This window comes from Triturus cristatus, chromosome 2_2, assembly GCF_964204655.1.
Source record: "Triturus cristatus chromosome 2_2, aTriCri1.1, whole genome shotgun sequence".
NCBI classification, from domain to species: Eukaryota; Metazoa; Chordata; class Amphibia; order Caudata; family Salamandridae; genus Triturus; species Triturus cristatus.
The window spans coordinates 79,132,884-79,156,957 of record NC_140582.1 but is presented as its reverse complement, the minus strand read 5'-3'; the positions used below and the strand labels follow the sequence as shown (position 1 = coordinate 79,156,957).

General features: G+C 42.0%; 1 protein-coding gene across 2 annotated transcripts in view; it reads right to left on the bottom strand.

The window, feature by feature from the left end:
* Nucleotides 1–24,074, bottom strand: part of RBPMS (RNA binding protein, mRNA processing factor) — a 653,722-nt gene that overhangs the window by 308,596 nt on the left and 321,052 nt on the right. For both annotated transcript variants that reach the window (XM_085641072.1, XM_085641073.1), the window contains exon 4: nucleotides 17,445–17,507. In XM_085641072.1, the coding sequence (XP_085497198.1) occupies nucleotides 17,445–17,507 (63 nt within the window). The remainder of the gene's footprint in view (nucleotides 1–17,444; nucleotides 17,508–24,074) is intronic.

Below are 24,074 nucleotides of genomic sequence, written 5' to 3'. Positions count from 1 at the left end.
GGTAGATCTGTTTGCGAACATGTTGAATGCGCGACTTACAAGTTTTTACAGTTGGAAACCAGACCCAGCAGCGAGTGTGGTAGATGCTTTTCTACAGAAGTGGGAGGAGGGAAGGCTGTATGCATTTCCTCCTTTCACGATGATACAGAGGGTGATCATGAAGGTCAGGAGGGAAACAGCGGAGATGCTATTTATAACTCCTTTTTAGAAGTCGCTGGTGTGGTTTACAGATGTAATGGGCCTATTGCTAGATGATCCAATGGTCTTACCTTGTTTTCCACAGTTGCTGGTGGATATTCAGGGAGGATACCATAAGCATGTCAGTTATTGTTGATGGGATGGACGATTTCAGGAGATTTTGGTAGGTGTCCGGAATATCGGAGGAGGCTTCGGAGCTGATCAAGGAGTCTTGGGCATCAGGTGCAACAAATGCATACAGGACAGCATGAAGAAGAAGATGGAGTTGTTGGTGTTCTGCTTGCCTCGTTGTTGCTTGCCCCATTTCTCCACCCCCTCCCATATTGTAGCTTGCCCCATTTCTACCACCAAATACTGCTTTGTTGCTTGCCAAATCGCTCTCACCCTCTCCCACTTTGCTTCGTCTGATTCCTCCTACTCCGTCCCACTTTGTTGCCTACCTCTGTCCCTCTAATCCAGTCTGCTTTATTTGCTTGATCCCTCAAACTTTATTGCTTTCCCCATCCCTAACACTCTCCTCTGGTTCCCCTCCGCTCCCACTATGTTGCTTGTCCCACCCTTCTATCACCGCCAGCTTTGTTGCTTGCCCCGTTGTATATTACCTCAACCCATGTCCCCTCCCATGTTGCTGCTAGCCTGACAGATATAGACCCCACCTCCCCTGTTGTTGCTTGTCACATCCCCCTCCTACATTGGTGTTTACCCCATCCTGTTGTGCGTCATAGCACTTTTTCCCCCTAACTTTCAGCCATGCTGCACAGAAGCTGTGCTGCTGTACAAAAAGTCTAAAATGCATTAACAAAGCCAATGGCTCTTGCATAGCTGAGAGCTTTGGCAGCTTGTTAAGAAATGCAGTACTCAGAGCATGATTTATAGTTTGGTGGATCGGATACTCTTACAAATGTAACAGATAATTAATCCACATCACTGCAAATGCATTAGGATATAATGTACATTTAATCAGGCGGGTGGGATCTCTTCACAATTGTGACAGGTTACCCTGTCCACCAGACTCTAAACTAGGCCCCAAGGTATGCCTATCATCTACCCTGAGCACTAGCTGAAGAATATATTAGCAGTTGCCTGACTGTCGTCCCCATAGAATGTGTGGTGAGGCAGGACCCTGTTAAGAGCAGGAAGAATAGAAGTTTAGAGTGATCCCCGACACTGCACCAGCCGGCACCAAAGAAAACCGGTGAATAGTTTGACACAATGGTTCTTAACTTTTTGACTTCTGTGGACCCCAATTAGTCATTGCTGGAACCCGGGGAACCTAACAATCATTAATGGAATCTGGGGACCGCCACTGAGTCATTACTGGATCCTAGCTTAAGCATTTTGATGAACTGATACACAAAGCGCTAAACAAAATATACAGACACAAGCATTCATCAAACAAATACACAAATTAAATAGTTTATTTAATTGACAGAAATATATATGTTTAAAAAAAAAAGATTTAATGGGAAGATTGGAGTTTTTCTAAATTCAACTGAAGCCTCTAATTGTCCGTACTATATTCTGTTAGTTGCACTTGAACTGTTCCGCCCATCAAATCAATCTGAGGATACCAACTCCATTTTTAGCCTTCTATTCTAAATTAATTCACATTTACAGAAGCTTTTAAAATTCTCAATTGTCATGTTTCGTCTTGTTTTCTATACACTTTATTAATCTGTTAATATTATTTAATTTTCAAAGCAGTCGTGGCCCTCCTAAGTAGATTTCGTGGACCACCAAGGGCCCCCGGTCCACAGGTTAAGAACCACTGGTAACACTTCAGAAAGGATTGAAAGTGCAGGAGTGCACGAGGAAACACACGTTTTCAAGTGCACACAAATGTGTATGTACGGATACACACAGACACATACAGCAACAATACAACAACAGTTTTCATTTAATATATTGTTTTTTTTAAACACTACATGCTTTGATATCAATAGGGCGATTTCACTGTTTTGCCAGAAATCTCACCTACGCACAGGTGTGTCTGAGTGAAAAACAAAGTACTGCTCTTCCAAATGTCATATGTTCATGATTCATTTCCCAATGAACATTGCCAGTGCTTGATGCTCAAAGTAGGCGCTTGAAACTTCAAGTTTGACCGCAGAAAGACTGAGAGCAAGCCGTGGAAACTCATGCGCCAAGCATGCTGTCACTCATCAATAACATGTGATGCGAGAACTATTTTTCCGATTTTTTTTATTTTGTATATATTGTTTGTGTAAAGCGCCAAGGTAACAAGAGGATACTTTAGTGTGTGGAATGATTAAGGGGTGGGTTAGAGGAGGCAGCAAATGCTGCAAAGCAATCATTAAAGGGAAAAGTTGTGAGAACGTATTGACAAGCATGACATATGCATTCACAATCGTGACAGACCCCCATCTGCTCACAGCCACAAAGTAGGTTTGAATTCATACATTAAACAGAGATGTATTCTTGAAAGTTGTGATTGCTCATATGTCCACAGAAAGTGCAGGAAGGGTATTCAATCCAGCCAACATTCACTTGCGGCTACTGGTTCACCACCAACATCACATCGGCTTATTGAAGTAGCGTGCATGCTTAGCATGTAGCATGGGAACAGCTCTGAAAATTATATCTTTACACTTTCAAAACTTGTAAAAATAAGTACATTTCACCAATAGTATCAAATCATTAGTGAAGAGGCATTAAGTTCTTCCACTAACGAGAAAGGTCTTCTGGCTCAAGCTGGCCACCGTACCTCCTGAATGGGAACACTGCATATAATTTGGCCTGCCACCGGTCCCAGGATGCTTGTTTCCACAGGGAAGACATGGCTTGGCAGTTCGGGCTGGACTGTTCCCATGAGGGACAGGGTCAGACTGATTTGCAGCCGCGGTCGGTAGTAGGAGTACCTGCAGGGCGGTGACGTGGGGAGGGGGAGGGGCAGGGTGGGGGGTAGTAAACTATGGATTACGGAGGTTTACAGGTAAGTAAACATATAAATTAATAAAACGAATTTCGTTGCGCGCACTGCATCGCATTTGGGGATGCATTGCACACAACGAAATTCGCTTTATTAATTTCATATTAAACAGACCCTTAAAATCCACCTGGCTGTGCAGGGACATTTGTTGCATGCAAAAACATGCCCCCAGGACTGGTGATCTGTAGGTAGTAATCTCCACAAGTCATTGATCGTACCTCTATAAACCAAAACATTTAAATCAACTTCCTAATAGCTGACCTCTGTTTCCTTCCGAGGCCGAGAAGTAAAGTTCACCATTCTCCCATTACATTAAGGAATCTGGGCTAGCACAGCACCTACCCTCTTAGTGCTAGCATCTGCAGTGATGACAGAGTGCGTGTTGACCTCAAAGCTGCCCAATGGCAAATCAAAAAACATCTCTTTCTTAAAATCCTACGCACCTTTTCACCTTTGACCTTCAAATATGCATCTTAAATTGGTATATTTTCCTCACATTGCTCTTGCACATTTGGAGTAGCTCTTCACAGTCCATAAAATGACCTTATCTGTTATTCATCCCCTGCCATCTTCACTTCTTCCCCCAAATTTCCCATAGAAGTAATCCAATCGTGAGAAATAATGTGTCCTTCAGTAAGACTCTGAGCCAATTTACACCTCCTCTTGCTGAGAGTCAAGCAATTGTACTGCAGCATTTACAGAACTCAGGGCCGGCTTTAGGGCAGTGCGGATGGTGCGGCCGCACTGGGCGCTGACGTGTGGAGGGGGCGCTGGCCTTAGGGGGGCGCTGTGTTTAGGAATAACTTATGAGTGGAGAGATGAGGAGCACTTTTGCCTGGTGGTAGTGATAGAATTCGAGAAGGCAGTGTGGGGGGCGCCAAAAATGATTGTCGCACCGGGCGCCACCAGTGCTGAAGCCGGGCCTGACAGAAATTCAAATAACACCTCATAATGTTCCTCTTTACTCCCTTTGTGTAAATTGATACTTGTCTGCATTATGTCCTGGAAGATGGTTTTGCCCTTTGATACAGGGGACACAATGTACACATTCATTAAGATTCTTTGAGGGAAATGAAGTACAAACACAGAATTCTCCAAGAAGGAAGGTTTGTTTTTAACTTCTAACTCAGTGATTCTTAACCTTTTGACTTCTATGGACCGCCACTTAATCATTGCTGAAACGCTATTGGAATCCAGGGACCCCAATGAGTCATTATTATACCACAGCTATTTTAGATGATCTGAACCACAAAGCACTACACAAAAAATACAGAAAAAAGCATTCATCAAACAAATTCACAAATGATAAAATATGTTATTTAAATCACAAACATATATATATGTATATAAAAAAATCTAAATTTGTATTTTAATGGGAAGCTTTGAGTTTTTAGGTCTCGCCTGAGCTAACGCATGCGCTGTTCTGTGAGACATTTAGTAAGCGGGTTTTGAAAGTGCTACCACAGGCTTTTGGTGGTCTCAAGCGTGCGGTTACGCGTGCGTGCATGCACGCAGCCACCATCTGTCTTTCCTCCATCATGGGTCATTAAGTGCATCGCGATCACTTTCACTTTCGCGGCCCTGCGCAGCGCAGAGGCGCCATCTGGCTTTCCTCTCGCTCTCCCTGTGTGCGCGCACACCACTCAGGTGTTTTTTTTTATTTTCTTTTTGCTCGCGCGCGCACACACAACTCCCAGTCACGGCCGCACATTTTATTTTTGCTCGCGGCCAATGCTTGTTTCTTCTTCTCCTGGTGCTCCCGGTGTCGGCCGCACGTTTTCTTTTTGCTCGCGGCCAATGCTTGTTCATATTGCCTCCCTTTCTCTCTTTCTTTACTATTTCCGTTTCATATCCTCGGCCGACCTTTACCCTTCTCGGACTTATTTTCCAAGCCCATCTCACAGCCCCTCCCTCCGTTCATCCACTCTCTGCTTCTCACTTCACTTTCTTTGCCCCCTCCCCATCTCCAAGCTCTCCTTTCACTTGTCTCACTCTAGCCGGTCTCTCGTCTCTTCCACCTTAGCCGTTCCTTTTTCCCCTGTCCCCTTTGACTCCCTGCCTCCCTCCTTATCCCCCCTCATCACCAGGGCCAGGTCTCCTTTCACTGTTTACATGGTATGTTTTATGACAGAGCCGGGAGCATATAAATAGATAGACAGAGCCCTCTCTGTGTCATCTGCTGCAGGTATCATTACCCTATCCTTGCTGGGAGCACCAGGCCAGCTGGAGAAAAGTCCATCCTTCAGCAGGAAGCTTGCTCACCTCCTGGTTACAGACTTAACCTTTCAGATTCAAATACGTGCAAGTTTGTCTGCAAACCTATACCCTCAGGGTTTTCTACCTTCAGATTCTAGATTCGGAGAAACAGCATATTTCGTAGTTCTCAAAAAACACATTTGTCACCTGAAACCATCTTCGCCCCGACGACCATCATTTCCAAACATAGACTTCACCATCAAACCGAATACTAGCCCTATGACAGATCACAGGATCCACTCACCTTCAACCCAGAGTTTCAATTTTAAAACGAACTGCATTCTGGGATGTTGCCCTGTGTCAGTGTTGAAAAGAGACACACACACACACGCGCGCGAGCGCGCACTCTCTCTCTCTCTCTCTCTCTGAATCACCTTTTAACCTTACCATAGGGACCGACATAAATAAATAACTAGTGCCACAGAATCCACAAGCCTCCACATTACCACCACCCCATAGACAGAATCCTCGAAACCCATCAACCTCCACAAACCATCCTTGTCTATCCAAACAATTCACCAGAACCTCAGGACAGATCACCAATATACACACACTTTCTACTGTGAAGTTTCTGATCATTTGCTATAACAAAGGAATGTTTAAAATAAGACCAATCCAGAATCAAAGGAATGTTTAAAGATGCACTGTAAGAAGAACAAGCATTGGCATAGCCAATAGGTCTTGCCTTTGGGACCTTATAACTGTTTAGCCATGCAACAGTTGATGTTGTTGCACCAAGGATATTGTGCTGCATAACTAAATACTTATACGGTCCCAAAAACGAGACCTATTGGCTATGCCAATGCTTGTTCTAATTTCAATTGAGGCCTCTCCTTCTCTGTACTGTATCATGTGTGCTGCATTTACACTTCTCCCACGAATCCTTCTGAGGATATCAACAAACTTTTTGGCCTCCTATGTCAAATTCATTCTCATTTAGAGAAGGTTTTAACATTTTCCTGTGTCATTTTGCGTCTTTTGTTTTATACACTTTATTAATCTGTTAATATTATTTATTTTTGAATCAGTCGTAGACCCCCTGAGTAGGGTTCGCGGATCCCTAGGACCACAGGTTAAGAGCCACTGTTTGAGCTTGCAGAAGTGTGTTTGGCTCATCTGCACTATTCCATTCAGGGCTTTTAAAATTAGTTCAATTGCCCCATGCTACTGTGGCAGAAGTCACTATTCACTTGTAGTAAATTATTATATCCTAGGAGTGGTGTCTTTTTCTTACAGGTACCTTGTGAACAGGAGTTATTATACATTTTATGAGTTCTGATATTTTAAACTTTTATGATAATGCCAGATTAACAAACCAAGTCTAAATACATACATTTCAGTGTAATTAGAGTGGCCGCACTTTGCTGAAATTGATGCTTGATTACTAAACCAATATGAGGAATGCAGCTATTGAAAATGCTGGACTATTTATGACTTGACTTGATGGATTAAATGTACAATTAAACATGCTGTGGCAAATATATTTGATTAGTAAACTTAAACATAAATGCCAATTTACTGGGGTTTGAGGCGGCGTGTGCCTTAAAGCCAGGAAATCCTCATATTAGAAATTATAGAAACTGGAACCGTATATATCCGAGCGAGGACTTTTTGTTAAATTCAACCAAGATATGTAAACATAAAAATCTGATTAGAGCTGGTGCTTTAAGGTGGACAAAACAAGCCGCATACACAGATTGTACTGACCCATGCTGCTCTCTTGTGGCAAAGCGATACCAAAGGGCATGATGGACGGAGTGTTGAACATTGCAAGCACTCACCCCCAGTCAACTGACCTGGGTTTAATCCATCATTGTTCTTTAGCTCACTCCACCACCCCAGTTCAGACATGGCCATATGCAAATCAGCAGCCGCGGTCGGTAGCAGGAGTAAAGGATCTAGTAAAGGATCTGTATGGCATAGGAAATGTTTTTGAAGATTGCCTGTCTAGACTCCTGTTCCAGTCTTCTGGAGATAAAGCAGTGAGGCAGTGTCTGTTCTATTTGTGGCCGAAGGAGTTATTTGTAGGAATAAGTGGTTAAGGATTGGGAGGAGGATAAAATAAAGCGAAGAGTAGTACACATGTGGCATAGCAGGCCCATACTGGATGAGGGTGATACGGAATTCTGGTCTGTGAGGGAGGATTTAAATTTGATGTCACCTACAGTTTTGACGGGGAAAATCTGATTCCCGTGGTGGGGCATCAAGTAAAAAAGTCAGCATCGCTCCTGAAGGCCATCTGAATCACAGTATAGCGAATGAACATATTGGAGGCCTGGTTTGGCTGGTCATGTGAGAGATTATGTAAAGTGTACGACTAGAGACAAAGTAAAGTTATTAGAAAAACACTACTGCCTCCTGTTGTGGCTCTATGGCACCCATGAGTGAAACTAGGGTTGTATATTGTGTATGCAATGTCCATGATATCCTCTAAGAATGCTTTCTGTTGCTTGATTGCCATGCTAGGTGGACTGATAAAGGTTACCATTTGGTTGGCATAAGGATTTCCTAAAAGAGGTGTTTATGTGGGAGGTGGCTTTTAATTACTGACAATGTCTTGCAATTTGTTTCGAGAGCAATGAGGGAGTTTCTTATAGAATATCCGAGGATGACACTGTATTGTCCCAAGATACTGTTCTCCTGGAGAGAACATTTCATGTAATAACGTACCATCATCATTTGCCTGCTGAGAATGGTATTGCCGTAAGATATGGTTGAGGCTGTCGAACAGCCTCCAGTAGTGTTACTTGAGTAGTGGTCCACACCTAACGCTCATCCCGTTCCCATTTTCATGCGTATTGCAATGAGTGTGAGTGAATCTAGAGAAGTGCTTGTATGGTCTGGTGTCCATGGAAGGTGGTGTAACTGAGCAGAGACATCTGTTGGCACTTTTCTAGAAGACTCCACCAGAATCCAACTACACCTAGGTTCACAAGTCATGTTATGGTCATGTGTACTGTTCACCTGTGTAAGTGTCAGTGAGGCAGACCCCAGAGTAGTGCCACTATCTCACGCTTAGTAGATGCATCAGGCCTTTACTGCGACAGAGGTTACTTGACCGCAAAAAAGCCTGCATATATGTTGTGTTGGTGCTGACAGGAACTGTCCATGGCCATGAATGATTGTTAGGCCCAGATTTACTAGGTTTATGTATATGTATGTTCTGTCATTTATTTGGCTCAGCATCAACTTAAAAATCCATTTTACAATTTACAAAGCCTTTGTAAATAAAACAAAAAAAAGCAAAGCAACATGGCGCATAGCACTGCCTTGCGTTACCTTGTGTCAGGCAAGTGTTACATGGGTGGTGCATGGGCGTTCCTGTGATCCACCCATGGATTTTGGCCCAAACCCGTACTTACAAAAAACCTGGTTTGTGCAAAATGTTGTGCCTACCTGAGGCTGGCATAACAAGGAGTAATATCTTTATTTCTCCTCTGTATTCCTTCTTTGCATGTTTGCTGCCTGTGTGCTGCATTGGGTAGAACACATACAAAGAGGAAATAGCCTCACATTTATGTTTTTGTGCAGTAAGATATCTCTTCCTGCACAAATACTATCCTGACCACAATGCATGCACCCTTGAACCATGACTCAAGGGTGCCTGCGTTGGCACTAGGCTGCCACACAACTAGGCTGCCACAAGTGTGCCAGCACTAGGAGAGAGGAGAGCTGTGACATATCTTTGAAAATATGGCGCTATTCTGATTTCTCCCTTTCACACAATGCAGCACAGCAACTTCACTTGCTGGCCTGCGTTGCGCTGCATGAAATGTTAGTAAATACATCCCTTAATTTAAAAATGACACTTGCACTCATATTCTACAATACATTAAAATCTTATTTAAGACGTCTATTTACCAAGCTTTTACAATTAATATTATCTCAGAATTTATAAAGTGTAAAAGAAAAAGAAAAAAAGAAAAGTGATTTTCCTTTCCATACACTTTCTAAGCATACTAATCATTTACTCTGCAACCAAATTTATCATATTGAAGTGTTCTAATGAGATTTTACTGCATCAGCCTATGCATGCAAAAGGTAGGTACACGCACTACCTGGTCCTTGCGTACCCAAATCCAGCACCTTTAAGGTGAACAGATATTTACTGCACCTACAAATAGCTAGTTGATGGACTTCCTTTACGGCAAAATTCCTTTGAAGATTTACATTCATTAATAACTCTCTTTACAACCAAATTACGTCATGCAGTCAATCAAACAATGTTTCCAATCTTGTGTGTCGGGGTGGGAAGGAGGGATTTAGTTTGTCATAACTTGGGTAACACATTTGAGATGCAATAAGACATCATTTCATGCCGAAGAGAAAAATACTGTTTGAGCCAAATTGCTTAGCCTTAGGTATCTGTCTAGTTAAAGTGAAATTGTAATGTAAATAAAGGTCTCAAAGATAATGGTATACTAGCATGAGAAAAGATAAGCTGAGCATTAAAACCCTTTTGAGCTACAGAGGATGGAAACCCCAAATAAAGTACAGCGAAAACAAAGCAAGCAGCTGTTAAAGCTTTACTAGGTCGACAACATTTAGTTATATGAAAACCTTAATGCTGTCCAGTAAATGTGTCCAGCAAATGTAAAATCAGATTAACTGAAGTAGAAAATTCTGTTATTACTTTTTCCAATGAAGGATACAGCATTCAGGCGCTCTGCAGTCCTGTCAAGTGCCACGCATCAGGCGTTAGACTAACGCATTTCAGTGTGGTGCTCCGCATCACCGCACTTAAATGCATTGTCATGCATATGTGAACATCTTCCATGGTGCGGCTCAAACAGCCTGAAGTGAGGGTAGTGCCCAATGTGACTATACATCCAGCCCCAAAGATCTGGAACTCTCTTCCACCGGAAGTATGCAGAATCCCCTCCATGGTTGCTTTCAAATTGGAAGCTAAAAGATTCTTTATGAACAAGTTCTTACCTTAATTAGTTCTGGATCATCTGTTCTAAGGCTCTGGTCTTACAAAATTGGGACCTGCACTGAGTGTTACTCTTCTTTTAACCGATCATTTGCTCCCCGTTCAACATGCCTTGTACCACTTATTGTTTTACTTTTTATTGACCCTTTTTATGTTGTAAATGTTTGATGTATTATTCTTATGTGATGCCGGTACTGCAACTTATTACCTTCCTTCCCTCCTATTGTAAAGCACTCTGATATCCTTTAGGAGGATGTATGTCGTTACAACGCACACTTTTACAACGCATGCACTTACAACGCATTTTTTACAACGCAAAATCCATTACAACGCATTCCATTACATAGCATGACACTACAACGCATTTTTAAAAACTACCTTTACAACGCATTCCATTACAACGCATACTACCTTTACAACGCATACCATTACAACGCATAATATTAAATTGCATTTAAGGTAAGTATTAGATGGTATAGGGGTAAAAATTACTTTTCTAACTCCAGGGGGTGCAACAGTAGGGTAAGTGTTGGATAGTATAGGGGTAAAAATTACTATTCTAACTCCAGGGGGTGCAACAGTAGGGAAAGTGTTGGATAGTATAGGGGTAAAAATTACTATTCTAACTCCAGGGGGTGCAACAGTAGGGTAAGTGTTGGATAGTATAGGGGTAAAAATTACTATTCTAACTCCAGGGGGTGCAACAGTAGGGTAAGTGTTGGATAGTATAGGGGTAACAATTACTATTCTAACTCCAGGGGGTGCAACAGTAGAGTAAGTGTTGGATAGTATAGGGGTAAAAATTACTATTCTAACTCCAGGGGGTGCAACAGTAGGGTAAGTGTTGGATAGTATAGGGGTAAAAATTACTATTCTAACTCCAGGGGGTGCAACAGTAGGGTAAGTGTTGGATAGTATAGGGGTAAAAATTACTATTCTAACTCCAGGGGGTGCAACAGTAGAGTAAGTGTTGGATAGTATAGGGGTAAAAATTACTATTCTAACTCCAGGGGGTGCAACAGTAGGGTAAGTGTTGGATAGTATAGGGGTAAAAATTACTATTCTAACTCCAGGGGGTGCAACAGTAGGGTAAGTGTTGGATAGTATAGGGGTAAAAATTACTTTTCTAACTCCAGGGGGTGCAACAGTAGGGTAAGTGTTGGATAGTATAGGGGTCAAAATTACTATTCTAACTCCAGGGGGTGCAACAGTAGGGTAAGTGTTGGATAGTATAGGGGTAAAAATTACTATTCTAACTCCAGGGGGTGCAACAGTAGGGTAAGTGTTGGATAGTATAGGGGTAAAAATTACTATTCTAACTCCAGGGGGTGCAACAGTAGGGTAAGTGTTGGATAGTGTAGTGTAATATTATGCGTTGTAATGGTATGCGTTGTAAAGGTAGTATGCGTTGTAATGGAATGCGTTGTAAAGGTAGTTTTTAAAAATGCGTTGTAGTGTCATGCTATGTAATGGAATGCGTTGTAATGGATTTTGCGTTGTAAAAAATGCGTTGTAAGTGTAGTGCGTTGTAAAAGTTGCGTTGTAAAGGTTGTTCCCCCCTTTAGGATCATGTTTGCGCTATAGAAAACTTTATGACCAAACAAATTGGTCTGGTGCTGCGATGGACGTCACATCCTGCTACTGAAGGCGGGTAGTTTGTTTTGGGAAGCAAGGTTCGGGCTGGCTACTGATTTGCAGACACCGTCGCAATCATGGCACTAGCAGCACTGCCTGCTCCTCACACCAGCCTGGGCCGCTGTTGCGTGCTGTTGAATATCTTGTGAGCCCGTGGTGAATTCAATTATTCTTTACCGAGCTCATGTCATGGAGTCAGCGACCGGCGGTTGCAGCGGCCGCCCAAGACAGCCTGTAACCGGACAGCAGCAGACTCTGCCAACAGTCCTGGATGAAGGAGGCAGGCGGCAAACGACTCATACATAGCTGCCAAGGTTTCAGATTGCTATGTGTGACATTTTCATAATTTCACTGTATTTATGAGTGACGACTATAAATGACACTTTCCCGCGAGCAAAATCAAGCAAAGACGATTAGAGAAACATAAATATAAGAAATTACACCCCTCCCTCCTCCTTTGGAGTTCATGAGGAACTATTTTTAAACACTGAAAGGTTTGCTGGCTTTCAGCACGGCACCGGAGACAGCCAGATCTTTTGAGATCCTGCCTCAGCAGAGAGGACTGTAAAAGCTTGCCTGCTCTCTCAATGGTCACCATGAGGATAGGCAGCAAACTGGTGGCACACAGGGAGATGCATTCACTGTTGGCTGGTAGAGAGAGCAAAGTATTATATGGTGAAAACTAAAGTGTACTAGCGGAGGAGTCACTGTCAGTCAACTCTACGTACATGGTACTCGCTCATTCACCTGCAACACACTGGATATACACTCTCTCATTTATGTGTAGTCACAGACAAAAATCTGTGCATCGACCTCTACACACCTGAGGAATGTGCACTCATACTCCTGCCATCACCGCACATGTGAGATTACCACGAAACCTGCACCTTCTCTGTATTTTGTGAATGTGCACCTGCACATATGACATCCTGTGTACCACAATGCACACACACAGGATTATCTCTAAATGTTGTGAGCCAGCACTCCCATATTGAAGCAGAGGCATTTTAGGCTTCAGAAATCTGGAGTCTCCGGCCTGAGTAGGGTCTGTCATCATCTATACAAATGTTACTCACCTCAAATGCGTGGCAAGGTATGTGTAACAGAAACTCGGCCTTATTGAAGCCTCATAGAGCATGCAAATTACCGACTTTAGACATTGTGTATAACACGATAACAAGCACATTGGTAAAAACACATTCTGCTCCTCCAAAACCATCTTATTTACAGATGTAATCTTTTTGTTTGTCTGTAGCTTTGCAGCGTTGCAATTCTACTAATCAGCCCAGAGCAAAGCACCTTAAGCTTTCCGAATTTTCAGGCCTTGGCATGACCCAGTCTGTGGTAGAATGTGCGCATGGCCATGAGCAGGGCCGGACTGGGCACCGAAACCGGCCCTAGCAAATTGCTCGGCCGGGCCCCCTGGGGCTGGAGAGGGGTGTGGCCGAGCTGTTTGCTCGAGCTGGTCTTGGTGATTTTGTTTCAGGGGAGCGATATTGCAGCCCCCCTGTAACACAAAGGGCCTCCCAGAGAGCCAAATCCGGCCCCACCCTGGCGGGCCACCGGGGAAACGCCCGGTGCCCGCTACGGCCAGTCCGGCCCTGGCCATGAGGATGGACCTGCAAAACATTCCGTTATTCTGGCAAAATCACCCAATCTGCCCAGGCTTAAAAACTGATTATGGCCCTTGCCGCGTGACTGGTGCTACTTTAAAGGGCTTCCTAAGTTCGGTTCAGGTTCGCACTGTATGAAAGTTCAAAAACAGACAGCAAAGAATATCAGAGGCAAGTGTTGTCAAAACACGGAAACTAGAGCTCATATACCGGGAACAACTGGAACTGAAACCGTTTTAACGTTTTCTCAGCACTGCAGTGCAGCCGCGTGATGTTAATCAAAACTCGGATGGCTGGTACTTACGAGCAGTCTTGCCAAGTCCCACGCATCAGGCGTTAGAATAACGCATTTCAGTTTGGTGCTGATGATTAGCAGGCATTTGGTGCCCATGCTGTCAGGCTACATCAACCAAGCCTTGACAAAGCGTTCAGAAATGTCCGTGATACACCACATTTGGTAATTAATGGCTCAATTAGGTGTTAGGCAACTCCACTGCCAAACCTCCATTGTGATGGAGACAGACCCTCCACTACACCAATGACAATCATGCCGTAATATTCACCTCTCGGAGGATCGCCACCTTGAAGTGATGAAGGAGCTTGCCTGTCTAAGTGATCTGGAGGGGTATGCCAGTGGAGCTTATTTTACTGACAGGGTCGCCCAAGCCGGACAGGTCAAAGGGCAGGGACAAGATGAAACACGATCCACTGGTCCTCCAGTTTGGGAGTTGGGCACAAGGCTAACAACCTTGTTCCATAAGAAGCATTTGTCATGGCAACAGCAGCAAGATACACCAAAGTAGGCTTTGGACTGTTAAAATCAAGTTTTATGTGTTAGAGACCCAAACAGAAAGCAACAAATATGTTATTAATAATAATAATAGTTATTCAAATATGAAGACAACACGTGCCTGGTGCTGACAAGCAAAGCATCAATATCAGCGTTGTAATGAGGCTATCTTAGCAGCACAGGTAGATGCAATTTTGTGGAGTATATGTATGACATAAAAATGTGTGTGATGGAGCTGGGATATTTGTGGCAAACACACGGGCTACCGATTTAGCATACAGGGTTAGTAAAGATTGTTAAGAATTCTGCCAAACTATTTCAAGCCGAGCACCTTACTACAATAGAATAAAACATATTTGACCTAAACACATGTAAACAAGGATTCTTTTTATTAAGTTAGATGGACTTTTTAACTGATTATTAATGAAGGCAGTGGATGAAGAATTTTGAAATAAACAACACACATTACTAGCAATGCTTAATAAAATGAATTGCTCGAAAATACCCCAAAACAATGGCGTGTCACCTATTTCCCTTTCAAAGGCGAAACTTTGGCTCTCACACGAGACGGAAGCCTGGATGCAATGCATATTAGTCTATGGTAAGGAATAAGAAGGGCTTAGGATGGTCCACAAAATTGCCTAGGAAAAACGTTGGAACTTTACAGTAGCTTCACACATGGAGTCATTTTCTGGCTTTTCTTGAAATCTGAAATAATTTGAGGATCACACCTGTGATTCTACAACTATTGCAGATTTCCAGGTATCCTCCCACATGAACGTATTTCCACATATAGCAGGTGTACCTTTGGATATGGAGCTACTTAACACAAAAAAGTGCATTTGGCCTTTAAAACTTTCTTTTCCTCAGAGAAAACCCCTTACGTTTGACTCCCTCAGCAATTTTAGGGCTGTTTCCTCCCCAAACTCAACATGAAAAAAAATGTATTCTTACATTTGACAGGAGAAAATGCAAAAGTGTATTTGGAATGGGGTACTATCTGCAAACGTTTGGTGAAAGCCATCAACGTGCAAGCTAGTATACACCAACTTTTTAGGTCTCGCCTGACCCAGCGCATGCGCTGGTCTAGCGAGACTTATTGAGAGGGCTCCAAAAAGTGCTACCAGGCCAGCCTAGAGCTACAGTGCATGTGCGCGGGCGCCGCGCTTTAACGTGATTACTTTCACTTTCGCGGCCGCACGGCCGCTTTGATGTTTGATCGTGATCGTGGCCGCTTTGCATAGCCAATAGGTCTCGCTTTTGGGACCTTATAACTTATAAGTATTTAGTTATGCAACTGTTGCATGGCTAAACACTTATAAGGTCCCAAAGGCGAGACCTATTGGCTATGCCAATGCTTGTTCTGATAGTGTTTACTTGCAAACAAATCTCTACGGGGGCATAATCCACCTGTACCTGATACAGGAATGGGATTTTGACCTCAGAAATGCCTTTATTTGCACTCCTAAATTGCACTCAGATCTGCAAAAAACGTTTTGAAATGGGCCTATCTAGTTTAACTGACACTGGAAACTGATATATTTTGACAAAGTAAGCACAAAGAATAGTAGGCAGTTTTTATACAGGAATAACATTATGTCACAATAGGCTGATACTTAAGGGCTAATGTGGACCAAACCCATATTTTTCAAAATATTACCATGTTCATACCTCTGGTTGACATATTGCACTAGTTTCATTTATTTGAGTTATACCGTATCGCAAAAGAAAATAGCTCAACCCCCCCACTGAAAGTACCTTTGAGTTTCCTTTTCTGTGTCGCTACGAAGTTCGTTCAAAAAACAGCACTTGAAATAGATCCATATGGAATGTAAATTACACGTGTAAAATTGGCAAATTTTGTGTTATGCGAAATTCATGAATTTCACCCAAGACAAAATCACCGAAATGTTGCTCTATGCAACTATGCACAGTTTTTGGCTTGTGGGAGATGGGTTTGAGCAGAAAATGTCTCTGCGGGAGGCATTTTTTGCTCGAACGAGTCTCCTGCTAGTATCTTGCATGACATTCAAGCGGGATGTGCTCATAGGTAAAAATGGCATGCCTGTACCTGCAAACCTCACTCTGCATTTTGCATAATTCAGTAAAAGTTTGTAAAAAAATGTGGTTTTAAAACTCAAAATTAAAGACGCGGCAAACGATTATTATTGATAACAGAAAAAGACATGTAACAGTAACGTGAATTCACGTATCAATACTGTTCTTAAGATATACATATTCATTTTGGTTGTTCTATGAATTGTAGTTTTGTTTCCAGTACTCCGTTATTCTTGAATCCTTAATTCTCCTGTTGATTCATTTTTTGCTAATGGGTTTTATACCTTTTATGGCGTAGAACCAAAATACAGTGGAGTAAATTCACAAAGGCATCTGTGAGTAACTGAAGGAGTACTTCCTCCAAGGACGCCCATTCACCAAAATGCCTGGGGTAGCGGAAGTGATACCGCACGCCATTTGACCTTTACTTTGACTCACACACACATGCTTATGCATACTAACACATTCACACACTCTCACGAACATAAACACATTCTCACCCGCAAGCATGCATACAACATACATTTAACTGAATTTTTTACTTACTTTAGCTTCCAGATAGGATCATGTTCAAGTTAATGTACTCACTTTATTACACTAATAGTGAAAAATATTATTCACTATTTGTATAAGGATTCTTTTTTTTTACAGCAACCAGGCAAGTGGAGCTCAAAATAGCGTCCATTAGGAAGAACTGCCCCTGTGTTCCAGGCACTGATGATGCCACCTGTGGGGCAAAAACAGTGCTAGGGGTAGCAAGGGCAGCTGCGACCCTTAAATGACGTCAATGATTACCTCACATACGCACAAATGCTTTGTGAAATGGCTGTAGGTTCCCTGCTGCTGTGAAATGGAACATACAACAAGCCAATGGCTTTAAAATGGCGCCCGTCTTACAAAAAATAAACAATCTTTGAAACCTCAAGGAAACAGTGACACAGACTACTAGAATCACAGTGCAAGATAAGATCGCACTATCAAGCATTCTTGCGAGCAAAATTGAATACTTACATTCAAAGCATTCTTCGCTGCTTCTGCTTCAGAGCGACTGTCAAAACTGACAAACCCCACGGGCTAAGGAAACAAAAGCGTGCATTACAGTGTATTACTAGTCAGGGAAGAAAGACATGTTTGCTATATCGCTTTAAGACTGCTGAGGGCACCCAACCACTGAAGTCAAGGGTCAGTCGCTCAGTCCATACATAAACAAAGCTCACCTGCAACTCCGCTCAGAACTAAAACGCCAGGTAGGATCAGCAAATTCCAGCAGATCAATCTATTTTTCTTTTCTAAAATAAAGTTCTTGAGAGCGATTCTCTCTGGTTGGGAATACTACGTGCAACTTTTTTGTAAACACTTTTAAATATGTATGAACCTCCTGTTACATTTTGAAAGTTACATTTTACGTCCTCAAATGGAAATGGGATTCGATTATTAAAAAAACACCAAGGACAAATAAAAATCGAATGATTCAATTTGCTGAATCGGCTATTTCCCAGCTTGATATTTGTCAATTTAAACTCTGGGCCAGGTAAGTATATGTGAAATGCAAATTAAAAGTTGCTGATCTCATAGACATGATATCTGCTTGCTCCAAGATCTTTGACTACTGGGAAACCATTTTGACAATTTTCCTGTACATTGATAAGGGGTAGCCATGGATACCAGATGATTGCTGTGTGTCACTTCTGGCACAGCCCTTGCTACCCCTGGTGTGGGCGAGGGGGGGAGGAGTCATAAATGCAGGGGCAGGAACTGGAAGTAAGCTTGACTTTTAGAGCCTTCTTTACCTTCTGTATTTCCCAGGCCTTCCCCTCGCCCACCGACCAATAAGAGGCTAAAACCTAAAACAGGGTAAGGGATTACACTTGCCACTGGGGGGCAAAGGGTGCGTGATGTTACTTCTGATGTCCTTGTTATTTTGGTGATTCTATGTAGTAAATGATTGGTCTAGTATGCTTTGTAACTGTCCATGTGACGGTAACTCACCGCAGACAACAATCCATGTAGTGCTCTTTTGTAAATTCTATGTAAATCAAAGAAAGGCCTGGATTTTAACGATTTTATGGGCCTACAGCCTTAGATAATGTCGTGAAGCTTTTATATCACTTCGATCGTTAGGCGAGGTGTACACTAAACAATCTGTGGCAATGTATTTAAAGAAGGTGATTAGACACAGAAACAATATCAAACTCTGATTTTTGACAATGTCAATATGCCTGTATTTCATGATACATTATTTTAGCAGTGGTGTCTATTGTCAAAGCTTCAGTCATTAGACGACAAATATACTACACAATCTATGGCAATGTTTTAAAAAAGGTGACTAGACGCAGGGATGAAATAAAATTTTGAGTTATTGATGATGTAAATATGTCTGTATTGTATGATGCATTTCTTAGCAGGGGCAATTATTGCTGAAAGTTTTAATTTTAAGTTAAACAGCTTTATGTTTAACTAATTTTTAACTTGTAAACAGTAACTGCATTTTATATATATGAATTTTGCTTTTATGGTTTCTACTGATGAAATCAAATAAAGTGTATTGAATTGAATTGAATTGATGAATCTATGTCTAGGACAAAATTACTCAAATTAAGAAGACTTCTTTAAAAGTTTATTGTGTTTTGTTAAAAAGATGTTTGTTGGATAATGAAACCTTTGACCTCAATTTAAATCAGATTTTAAAAGACTTTAATAGCTTGCTCGTGAAGAATGGCCAATCGGCTGTAAAAAATGGGTTTATGGATTGCTGACGTACAATGGCGCTCATGACTAAATTACGTTTTACAGACATTAAAAGATGAGATGTGAAAATATTTGAATGCTCGTGTTATGCTTCTATGCAATACTTCTTTTATGCTTCTATGCAATACTGTAAATTGAGATTTAGTAAAATGTTTGCTAGCACCAATAGCACAAAAATGAATGGTTTCTTTCTACATAGCAGCCCCCTCCTCATTCTACCAGTTACTTCCACTGCAAAGCCTGCAGATTGCAATGCAGCGAAACAATGTATTCCAGTCTGTGTTGCATCATGCGTAGTATTGCTGCTCATTTATTTAGCATCTTGATATCGGCATGACGAGTTTGCCTTTGTTACAGACATGAAAAGGGGCCAACATGCTTCCAAAATATTTCCAAGGTTTTTTTTTTAGATTTTAATTTCTTTTAACTTAGTTTTACAAAACAGAATAGGAGGCAGATCACATAAAGGAAGCTGTGGAAATGTTAAACTAACATATGATCTTTGGTGGTGTTTTTGGCTGGTTGGTGTCTTACAAGGCTGAAATAGTAAATAGTTGTTCTCCAGTGGAACTTTCATAGGAGTTGCTGCTCTTGGATGGTAAACTAGCTGGATTTGTGCAGTCTATAAATAAAAGATGTAATACAATGAAAAAACAGCAAACAGGATACAAAAATACAAGAAAACAGCAACACAACGAAAATTGTACAAGAGGCAACAGAACACAATGCACCATCACACAAAAAGACGCGATAACAAAATACACCGCACATTCTAGCACAATATTGCAAAACAAAAATAGCACAGCACAAAATCCGCAATTCTTGCTATTTTAAAGTGATATTACGATTTTGTGGTGTGGCGCTGTTGCACCTCACCTGTACTCCATCGGCTTCCATTCGCACAACCATTCTTATCACATTTTATCACTACCACAAATCTGCATTTATGATACCATGGTAAAGAGCGTTTACGCGTGTTGTTATTTACCACCAATATATATTCGTGCCGACCTACTATATTTTGTGATCTGACTCTATTAGAAAAAATAAAAAACGACGCCCCTCCCGAACGTGGTTATATATCGTGCAACTTGGTTTCAGCTGGATTGCCATGAAGCGCATAAACTAAACACAATTATGCATGCACCTGAACAAAAAGATAAATAACAATGAAATAGAGAGGTGCTGTGTTGCATCCAGGGTCGGATTGGGATCACAATTCGGCCCGGGCACTCTCAAAAAAGTGCCCCACGTTCCTGGATCACACCCGTTCACGAAACAGCATTTGGCTAGTCTCATCTGGTCATTTTTAGAGCAATGTTTGATAAATGATGTATTTTAAAGCTCACAGAGCCTGAAAAATTGGTGAAAACTAGAAGCACTACATGTTGGCGGGGCGAGTGGAGTGAAATAAAGTGGCCCAATGGCCACAACTCCTGATATGGCTATGTTTGCCCCCTGGCCGTTTTTTTAAACACCTAAAGCGGGTATTTTCTCCCCTGATCGATATGTACTTTAAAGTTTGAACAGTAAACGTGAGGTGAAAGCAGTTTAAAATGTGGTCTAAAGCTTCTTTAAAGATCCGTGACTGATAGTTAAAACTAAACAAAGGAAGAAAAGCCATGTTAAGAAGGAATACAGACTTTTTTATTATTGAATAAAGAATCCACTCTCATTATTAAGTTCCAGCTTTTGCAGAGTCTTAAAAAGTGAGCAAACAGAAGGTTATTTTTTTTATTGTAGGTTTATATAGCGTAAACTCGGCCAAAGGGCACCATTATATGAGCACCAGTTACATTACAGAAGATCAAATTCATTTTTATTTTAGGCCATGCGCAATTAAGTAATTTGCCCAGAATCACAGGATGTTGAGGTGAGGCTGGGACTCGAACCTATTTCCATAGTTCCATATTCGGCAGCTCTTTTTTTTTTTTGCAGAGTTTTATATAGCGCGAACTTGACCCGAATCCAATCAGGTATCAGAGCGCTTTACATTGCACGAGTTACGTTACATGAGGACACACATTCATTTTTTTGTTAGGCACGGGGAGATTACGTGATTTGCCCAGAATCACAGGATGTTGAGCATCATTACCGAGACTCGAACCCAGTTCCCCAGGTCCGAGGTCGAGCGCCCTAGCCGTTAGGCCAACTCCTCTCCCCAGCTCTGACCCTAACATTACATTATCTAAATTTTCTGCTCTGGGAAAGGTGCTTCATAGCGAGGTTTATGCAAACATACACCCCCCCTCACCACCACCACCACCAAGGCCTGAAAGACACTGTAGCGGAGGTGCCAAACAGACAGGCTCTCTGCAAGGCCATTCACTTACTCACCCCAGCCTAGCCAACTGTAGCCTCAGGGTGATGGCCTGGCAGCGGAGGGGTGAAGAAAAGCACAGAGATGCTGCAGCTCTAAGGGAGCGGAAGTGATAATGGCCCACAGCAGGGAAGTGGGACATTGCTTCTGGGCGTCTGCGTTGGTCCAATGGGAGGCCAAGATAAAGTCTGCAGCGGACAGAACAATATTGGCCTAGTGCCGCTGCTGAAAGCAACCCCCTCAGAGCCTCCTTGCTCATGCGGCTGCCCCCCCCCCCCCCACCCCCTTTTACAGGGGCCTGGTGGGGAAGATAATAAGGCTCTGTGGCGCGGTTGACAAAAAACAGCCCACTGGTGACCAAAGCCCGACTGCCCGCCTTCCCAATCCGATGCTGGTTGCATCCCGTAGAGATCATAAGTACTCCACCATCATGGCGGCATATTATCCTGTGGAAAGAGTAATGCGTGCACAATAGCTTTCCAGTCAAAGTCCTTCTTCAGTTTCACATGTTTCTGTTAAAGCCCTGCACGACGGCCTGAGCCTCCAAACATTCCAGGATGTTCCACATTACTCAAGATGAGTGTTGTATTCGCTTCATATATACTAAAGTAGCCAGAGTCTGGTTAAAGCGTCTCTTCCTTTCTTGCATAGGCAGCGTTCTATAAATATCAACGTGAAACAACTGTCAGCCATGATGGATGCCGGGGATCAACTTTAGTGCTCCAGCACAACGTCCAAATGCGTTCCGGCTTTAAGGTCTTACATAAATACCTCATAGAAGCAAAAGCTAAAATGCATTTGAGTAAAAGTTGAACGAATGCGTCTGGATTTACGTGTCAGTGGACCAAGATCTAAAAATAAATCTAGGACAGCAGATACCCATGAGAAACCGTAAACGGCCCTGAAAGTTTGACTTGCTGGGAGTGTAATTCCAGTATACATTTAAATCAAGCTTTCAGCACTAATCCCGGTGACCTTTAGTGTGCAAGCACACACAATCACGAGACCTTACAGCCCACCAATCAACAGGCTCCGTATAATATAAATGTCGTAAACTGTTGGTGATTTCATATGACGTCCCCCAAATGTGTTTAATATTACACTTTCGAAATATTCCAATAAAAACGTCTGTCCATTTATGAGAATTCTAAAATTGGATTGCCCTGATAGACCAGAGCAATTTTCCATAAACGTATAAAATCAATGTATATTTTGCCCGCTGTTGTCTTTTAGTGACAAGTGATAAACATATCTAGACCATCTCCAGTTACTACGTCAAACATGATAGTGTTTTCGTGCTGAATCATGCTTGCTGCTTTGGAATTTGATGTACTCTTCATTCCGACAAGTGATAAGCGAGTTCAAATATCTGATCAGGAGCGACTTAGCTGACTCAGTAATAATGTATATGCTATTCAGAAGACATACTCATTCAATACCTCCAGTTAATACACACACTTAGACCGACTTGCTTTGGTAATGTGCCAGCCATTTAACCAAGTTAGCACTTTGCTAGACCTCTGTCCACACCCAAACCTAGATCTGCTTATCAACAAAAATACATCACACCCAAACCTAGACCTGCTTATCAACAAACGTACATCACACCCAAACCTAGATCTGCTTATCAACAAAAACACATCACACCCAAACCTAGACCTGCTTATCAACAAAAGTACATCACACCCAAACCTAGATCAGCTTATCAACAAACATACATCACACCCAAACCTAGACCTGCTTATCAACAAAAGTACAACACACCCAAACCTAGATCAGCTTATCAACAAAAATACATCACACCCAAACCTAGATCAGCTTATCAACAAAAATACATCACACCCAAACCTAGATCAGCTTATCAACAAAAATACCTCACATCCAAACCTAGATCTGCTTATCAACAAAAATACATCACACCCAAACCTAGACCTGCTTATCAACAAAAATACATCACACCCAAACCTAGACCTGCTTATCAACAAAAGTACATCACACCCAAACCTAGATCAGCTTATCAACAAAAATACATCACACCCAAACCTAGACCTGCTTATCAACAAAAGTACATCACACCCAAACCTAGATCAGCTTATCAACAAAAATACATCACACCCAAACCTAGACCTGCTTATCAACAAAAGTACATCACACCCAAACCTAGATCAGCTTATCAACAAACATACATCACATCCAAACCTAGACCTGCTTATCAACAAAAGTACATCACACCCAAACCTAGATCAGCTTATCAACAAAAATACATCACACCCAAACCTAGATCAGCTTATCAACAAAAATACATCACACCCAAACCTGGATCTGCTTATCAAAAAAAATACATCACACCCAAACCTAGATCAGCTTATCAACAAAAATACATCACACCCAAACCTAGATCAGCTTATCAACAAAAATACCTCACATCCAAACCTAGATCTGCTTATCAACAAAAATACATCACACCCAAACCTAGACCTGCTTATCAACAAAAGTACATCACACCCAAACCTAGATCAGCTTATCAACAAAAATACATCACACCCAAACCTAGACCTGCTTATCAACAAAAG